Here is an 8,095-nt window from a genome sequence, read left to right as displayed (position 1 = left end):
TGTCATTGATCTGGATCGTGTTTTCAAGTCTAGCATCCATGAAAATCCTGTTTGTTTAAACAGATTATCCTTAGCTCACTGTGCTCATTACCTCTTACTGACTGGAGAGAATATGCTTGAGTTTCTCATTTATAAAATATGTTAAACAAAAACAACTCTTAGGAAGGTATGGGGTTTGCCTTGATAGTAATTATTTTTCATGAGAGAACTTAAGTCAGGATCTGAACAATGAATTGAGCATCCTCAACAGCCTACAGTTATGGCTTTAATCTCTGGTTACCTTCCCAAGGCGAACCCTCTGCTCCAGAGTTGCGTGCCCGCTCAGGGCATCCAGAGGCCCTCCCCGCCCCTCCCCTTCTCTCTGGAGACTGAGAGCCAGCAAATGATCAGCAACTCTGGGCTGTGAATGGCTTTCTTTGCTTTCGGCTCTGTTTTGATTTGCACTCACATCATTATCCTGAACATAACTTCATGGGAAGGAATACCAATCCTTCAAACAAAAGAGCAGCGATGATCTAGTTCTCTTTTATATAATAAGGAAGCTTCGAAGGATAAGTCGAATCTAATTTCAGGCCAGTTTAACCTTGATGCCACTGAGAAAACCACAAACCTGAGTAGTGATTCGTGAATTCACAGCTGCTGAAGATGAATCCACCGGCTGATAGTACCATTCATCTATCAGGCTTTTCATCGGTAAAGAATGGAACCCTGAACCACGAACTATAAAATTAGATACATTTAAGTGTTTTTCAAGCCACATCTCCATAACCCTTTGCCACCCTTTACTTTTAGGTTGTGTGGGAGGTGGAATTTCTACAAATGGTCCAAAAGCTCAAGGCCCAAATGCCTGCAATCCGTGATCCCCACGACTGTGTTATGCCTACAGCACAGTCGACTTCAAGAGGGGAGATGATAGAGGTGGGACTAATCAAGTGAGCCTTGGAAAGTGAGAATTTTCTCCACCTGGTGGCAGAGAGGACGGCAAAAGGAAGCACCAGGGAGGTTCTAAGCATGAAAAGGATTGCACACACCATTGCTGGCTTGAAGATGGAACAGCCAAGTGATGAGAAATGTATGTGGCCTGTAGAAGGTTAGACTGGTCCCCAGATGACAGCCAGCAAGAAAATGGGGACCTCAGAACTCTAGCCACAAGGAACTGGATTCTGTCAACAACTGAAGAATCACTGAAGCAGCTAAGAGTTCGGTTGGTTGACACCTTGGTTTTGGCCTGTGAGGCCCTAAGTAGAGAAGCCAGCTGAGCCCATGTGGATTTCTTTTTTGTTAATTTTTAAATTAATTTTATTCAAGTATAGTTGATTTACAGTGTTCTGTTAATTACTGCTAAACAGCAAAGTGATTCAGTTATACATATATATACACTTTTTCATATTCTTTTCCATTATGATTCATCATAGCATACTGAATATAGTTCCCTGTGCTATACAGTAGGACCTTGTTTTTTATCCATTCGATACATGATAGTCTGCATCTGCTAATCCCAAACTCCCAATCCCTCCCTCCCCCACCTACCCCTTGGCAACCACAAGTCTGTTCTCTATGTCTGTGAGTCTGTTTCGTAGATAAGCCCATTTGTGTCATATTTTAGATTCCATGTGGACTTAATGACTGACTGAACTGTGAGATGATCAATGGGTGTTGATTTGAGCTGCTAGCTTTGTGGTCATGGGTTATGCAGCAACAGAAAACGAATACACCTTGGTAATTTGCTGATTGGATTCTACAGCTTTCTTTTTTTTTGTTGTGGTTCATAATCCACTGAGTTTATATGCTGTGTGGCCTCAGGTGTATTACTTGTCCTTTTTGAGCCTATAAAACCTGCCTCACTGAGTTTTTATGCAGATTAAATGGGACCCACGTACAGTGTTTACTGCAGACCCTGGTGCTCCGCAGGATCTCAGTCAAGCTCCTTCTCTGCATGTGTATTTTCACAGTTCCCATCATCCCCCTATACACAGAGCTTCCTGCGTATCACTGCACAGGGCCAGGGATGCTGTAGGTGCTCAATACATGTGCACTGGGTCTATACACAAGCAATACTCACATTGTATTTATGTGTTGGAGAATGAACATATTAAAAATGTATACAAAGAAGTCCCTGTTTTCAAGCTGCCCAAGTTTGTAGGCGAGAATTATGTACCCAAAGCATAGCAATATACGATCCCATTCATGCTGCTAGGTACCAACTGCCAGGCCACAGCACCCTTCCACTGCTCCAAGAGGAGGAGTGATTCTGCAAGTGGACATAAGCAGGTGCAGGGAAGTTTTCAGTGATTAAGGGCTGGAGGGAGGCATGGTTTGGGTGGAGGGCAGGGTGCCTGAGTGGGGTACGATAGAAGGTGGAACTCGTGCATTAAGCTGGGGACAGACTGCATTTCATGCCAACAGGTTTGGGCTTCTTCCTTCTGGCTCTGGGGAGCTTTCAGAGCGTTTCTGGCAGAGTAACCTGATCAGATTTGTATATGAGAAAGGAAACACTGGTGTGGGATGGAGGGACCGCATAGGATGGATTGCAGATGAAGAGACTGGCAGAACCGAAACAGGCCGCTAATTTAGCGATATTCTTTAACGCTCAAGAAAAATACACACAAATCTACTGAAGCCCACTATTCACAGTGAGGTCTTGCGATTCTAACACTTAGTATAATATCCTTTATAAAAAGGAGTGTGCCTGCCCTGATGGACAGCAAAGCAAGGACTTCCTGTACGGGGAGGCACGGTGCCGGCTAGCTACCGCCCGAGCTGGTGAGCTCTGGAAGGGTGGAAGCGGGGAAGGCAGGCGTCTGGACCCCATAGATTACAACTAGTCTGGATTTTGGCAGAAACAGGGCTGGAACAGCACCTTCCTAGGGCTGACTGGGGGTGAGGGTGTTGGATTCCCTTCTAACTGGGAAACTTCCAGGAGTTCAGAGGAAGGATGAAAAGATACTTACTTCCGAAGTAACACTTGGAATTCCTCTTCTCATAGAAACAATGTTATAAATAGGTTCCATGGCTGGTCTCTGGAATGAACAACAGCAAGTCTGAAATCCAGTCCATTTGTACCTTTATTATTATATTGCCTTCTGTATATTTTACTAACCACCAGATTTTGGGAACAGGACCTGTTTGTAAAATGGAGATTCTCTGTGGTTAAGAGTTTATAATCATGCTAGGTAACCTGCTATCAATTCAAGGTTGTCTTGAGAATTCCATGCGTTGCTGCAGAGAACTAGATCAGGAGCTATTGGCTAAGGATAATGGCTTGGAAACATTTCTATTTGAAAATGAATCACAGTTTCTGTTTTTACTAGAATAGAACTTTATTTGTGGCATCAAGATTTTAAAAAATGGTTTTATATTTTAACGTATGCAATAACTTTTGATACATTAATCTTGATATCTTTTTCCCATATGAGAAGATTTTAAAAAACAATGTCAAGTGGCTTATAATCCAAACGAATTGTTTAACTTGATAATTCTCTGGAATAATTTCAGCATTATAAATAAAAACTGAAAAGAAGTAACCATTTAAATTAGGATGAAATGCATTTGTAGCACAATTTTATGCCTGTTAAAATTTGATTACAGAGAAAATAATAGGCTAAAATTATGTGCTTATAACTCTAAAAAAAACCCAACGTCCTTGCTTTTCATAAATGACCCTATTTTACTTCCAGCCGTAGAATGCATTTGAGAAACTTTGCTATCTGGGATGAGGGGCTGTGTGGCTCGATACAGGTTCCTTTTGGACCATCAGTGCACGCCTGGGAGATGATGGTCTGCGGCTGGGGGCTGGTGGGAGTGTCTGGTCTCTTTAACACCCTGTTTTAGCTGAGTCACAGAATCATCCACGTGAATGAATCGGACGAAAGGCAAGCTTTATATTTTCTCAAGCTCTGATATCTGCTGTATTTCACAGAAGCGAGATTTAAACAATCATGTGGTAAAATCTTGTTTTAACAAAAATAGTTTTCACATTCAGTTCTACATAATGAGAACATTCCAAAATGCATTGGCCCATAGTAATATTACTTTGCTCATGTGGAGAAAATGAATTCTGATGGTAAGATCCATGTACAGATAAACATGCATATGTATATCTGTATATATTCAATATCAGAGATGTTCCTACTTCCTTGTCTGTCAGCAGTCATTTTATTTTTAAATGAAGAGATTTTTCTTTGGGAGTGTAGTTCGTGTTCACACCTGATTTGACAAAATCTGATGGTCAGCGCAAAGCACCTTCTGATCGTATGATGCTTTACAAAGCATCTTTCTGGAATTTACAATAATCTTACATGACAATGAGAGTGTGCATGATTATCTTCCTTTGACAGGTGAAGAACCAGGAGCCCGGAGAGGTGAAGTATGCTGCTTCAGTTTAAACATTTGGTAAGCGATAAAATTAGGGCTACACCTGGTGGTCTCCCCTGAATGCTAGTTAGCAAGGTGAAGATAAGACACAGGGTACATAGATCTGTGAATTACTCTCCCTAAGCTGAGCTGCTGATGTGCTGTTTGGAAAGTGGTTTTGCTCCTGTCACATGGGACATCCCTACCAGGTGCTGAATGGTACCCATCGTGTTAGACCCCAACAAACTTTAACCAAGAGCCAGATGCACTTTTTACAACTCTCAGAGTATGCATATATATATATATATATATGTATGTATTTAAGAAGATTAATAACATATATTTACAATTACCCCTAAATCACGAAGATACCATATTGAGAAATAGCTTTATCTGTTTGCAAGAGCATTTTCTATATAATCATTCCAATGTAGGTATAAAATATATAAATACAGTCTTGGCACACTTATCTTTGCAGGGACACTGGAACACTTTCCCTTTTGCCTTCTTCTGCTCACCCCGACTGACTTTTGATTGTTTGAAAATTCCTTTACACATCTCCAAATTCCTTGAGGATGGGGACTCAGCTAGATTTCTTTGAAGCTGACGACTCTCACCCCAGGGCCTAGACAGAGCTATGCACATCGCAGGCATTCAGTAAACCTTCACTGAATACATGCACAGGATTTTTATGTACTTCAGTGTGGTTAAAGTCAGAGTCTATCTGTAGCATTTTGCCTGAAGAGTTTTGGATTTATAGCAAAACATTTTCATAGTAAACAGGTTTTTTAAAAAGCATAAGAAATGTGGTAATTTAATACAAATTATGCCTTATAACTATTCTTTGGTTATTTTTAACAAATTATTTGGTTTTTTGATTAAAGTGAAATACTAAAAATATAAAAATGCAACTGCAGAGATTAGCTTAATCTGTAAACATAATAAACCCTGTAAACATATATTTACTACATAATTGTGCAACTGTAAAGAATGACTAGTAAAGGCAAGTATTATACATTTAACTTAGTTCTTCAAGGCTTATTTAGGAATACTGCTTTGTCAAGCTTTAGTTTGAAGAAGGAATTCTTTTAACTAAACTAACACAGTAAAGAGTGATGACTCTACCAATGAGCCATAAGGATATACAGGCAAGAGGGAGGCGTTAATACCTTAACCCTTCGCAAATTTGAATTTGCTTCACGTCTTAGGAACCACCTTGCTTAGTAAAACCGCATATTAACAAAAGCCAAATGCTTTTTAAAATGAAGAAGTAAACAGCTTTTTGCAAGTGACTAAAAATATAGGTAACATACTTTCTAAGATTTTTTCCAAAAATCTGGGCAGTAATGTGCAGTAGGCAGGTCTACAAAATAATAGCTAGCTGCAGGCAGCACTGACTATATTGTAGTGTACTCAATATTAAAGTTTTTCCCCCCAATTTCAGTTTCTTTCTCAAAAAGCATCAAACTTTTCACACATGACACTTATCACAAATATTTCACAGTTATAATTTCAGTAGTTTAAGAAACTGCCTGGCAAATACTGTAAAAGAGGTAAATGTCAAGGACAACACTCACGATTTCAGGCACACAGGACTTTTATACTAGAGGGTGAACTCAAGATAGAACAAAACAACTGCGTAAAAGCAACACCTTATATAAGTGAATGAAATAATGGAAAAGTTGTCATACTATTTCTTCTAATTCTTTGACATGATTTTCTCCAATATCTGGGAAGCATCAATGGCCAAGGGTTAGTAGTTCCCTGGAAAATTTTAAGTCAAGATTTTGCTTATAAAAGAGCGGCAGTAAAACACCATAGATGGTTACTTGTAATCTAATCAACGCCATCAAAACCCTGAGTGTTCTCGATGGCCATCTGAAGTTTATCCCATAATTCTTCAAAGGACTCATACGGTGGCAAGTCCAAGCGATTAAAGCTGAAAGAACAGAGAGGGCCTGGTTATTGCAGACACTGACAAAGCGAGTTCCCAGGGCAAACTATTCATGGTGCAGCTATGCGTGCTGTTTCAACCACACGAAAAGACCTTTTCTCCTCAGGGAGAAGGAATGTTTAGGATTGGACTCTAGGTGTGGACTCTCCCCATGAATTCTTGGTGGTGACCTCTCACCTCCACCCTGATCTCCAAACGTCTGGGCTCCTGTCATTGGAACCTTCAAAATGGAATGTTCTAGTCCTTCTTGGGATGGATCATCATTCATGTGATGGAAGCAAGATACGGTCAACAGTTTACCTTTTTTTTTGGCTGTACCGTGTGGCATCTGGGATCTTAGTTCCCTGACCAGGGATCGAACCTGTGCCCCCTACAGTGGAAGCACCGAATCTTAACCACTGGACCACCAGGGATGTCCCCGGGTCAAAAGTTTAGATGGGTCTCTCCAGTGTTCAGCTGCCTGGTCTTCAGGCCTGCCCAGTAAAGAAACAGCTGTTCCTGGGTTGGTGTGGCTATTCCCGGCCCTCCTCCTCTCCTCTCCCCCCTCCCCCTCCATATCTGCCACCAACACAGCACAGAGGGAACTAGACCTTCCGTACCCAGACTGTAAGAGGACCTTTTGTCCCTGAGGACTTGTTCTCTAGGGTCAGAGAAACTGCTTACCATGTATGAGCTCTTGGCAACTTCTCAGGGGTGCCCCACTGCTCAACTGTAAATGACTGTGGTCCATTTGAGCCTACAAGAAGAAGAGTGGCTTTGGTTTCAATTTGTCTTACAGGAATTTCTGGGCATTTCACAACTCGCTTTTGCTAATGTAGAACTTAAACACACAGAGGACATCTAGTTGCTTTAAACTCAGAAGAAATAATGTTGTCCTGGGCCTGATGACTTTACTGTCCAGCCATGAAATGAGGTCTCTTCTATCAGTGCATTTGGGACCACAGTATCCCTCTGCCCTGGGGCAGGGGGTGGGGGTTGTGTGTCTGACGGTGCTTTTGCTGTTTCCTAGCCCTGCATTTCCATATACCACCTCTGTCATAGGTACACAGAAAATGTGTGTTTTTGAGTCCCACTGAAAACAGCTTTTTCTGATTATTTTTTCTCCATTGCTTTATTTTTTTTGCAGTGAGATTATATAATGAAAAGATGCAAAAATAACCTGAAATTCCACCATTAAATCTGAGTAAACATCCTATCATGAATCTTTTTGTGCATGTGCATCTATATAGGATTTTATGTGCATGGGATCATGTTATACCTGCTACATTTTCCTCTCATTATGGACATTCTTAGAAACTTTTTTTTCCTTTGGAGTTTTCGCTTAGCTCTTCCTTCTCCAATTCTCAAATTCCTCCAACCTCCCAGGTCATCAATGCTGACAACATGATGAGACACCTTCCATACTTCTCTGATGTCTTAGACTCATATCCAAATATGTGTGTGTGAGGATAATTGTCAGAAGCAGCACTAAAAATACCTAAATTTTCCATATTACTCTTTTCTCAAAAAGCATTGCTTTTCACACATCACCCATCACAATTATCCATACAGTTAAAATTTCAGTACTTTTGTCATTGTGTTTTCCATAGCATGGAATCATATTTCCTTTCCTCTTGATTCTCTCACCTAAACAATCCATCTGGAAAACTTCCTGTAAGTCAACCAATATCAATGTAACATACTTCTGCGTGGAAGTTCGCACTTGGCTTCCCGAGGCACCCCTTTCCCCTTCGCGAGTAAAGCCTGGGTACAGAATGTCACCATCCTTTGCCTGACCTCACCAAACAA

The 8,095-nt window shown here is 40.9% G+C and overlaps 1 protein-coding gene across 3 annotated transcripts in view; it reads right to left on the bottom strand.

The window, feature by feature from the left end:
- Nucleotides 1-3,295: 3,295 nt before the first annotated feature.
- The window catches only part of NEDD4 (NEDD4 E3 ubiquitin protein ligase), a 193,319-nt gene continuing 188,519 nt past the window's right edge, over nucleotides 3,296-8,095 (bottom strand). For all 3 annotated transcript variants that reach the window (XM_049705989.1, XM_004274657.3, XM_012534771.3), the window contains 2 exons: nucleotides 6,971-7,043; nucleotides 3,296-6,292 (listed from right to left, as the gene is read on the bottom strand). In XM_049705989.1, the coding sequence (XP_049561946.1) occupies nucleotides 6,190-6,292; nucleotides 6,971-7,043 (176 nt within the window). In that variant the 3' untranslated portion in view covers nucleotides 3,296-6,189. The remainder of the gene's footprint in view (nucleotides 6,293-6,970; nucleotides 7,044-8,095) is intronic.

This window comes from Orcinus orca, chromosome 2 (assembly GCF_937001465.1).
Source record: "Orcinus orca chromosome 2, mOrcOrc1.1, whole genome shotgun sequence".
NCBI lineage: Eukaryota > Metazoa > Chordata > Mammalia > Artiodactyla > Delphinidae > Orcinus > Orcinus orca.
Note: the sequence above shows the minus strand (reverse complement) of the source record. Positions and strands in the feature narration are given on the sequence as shown.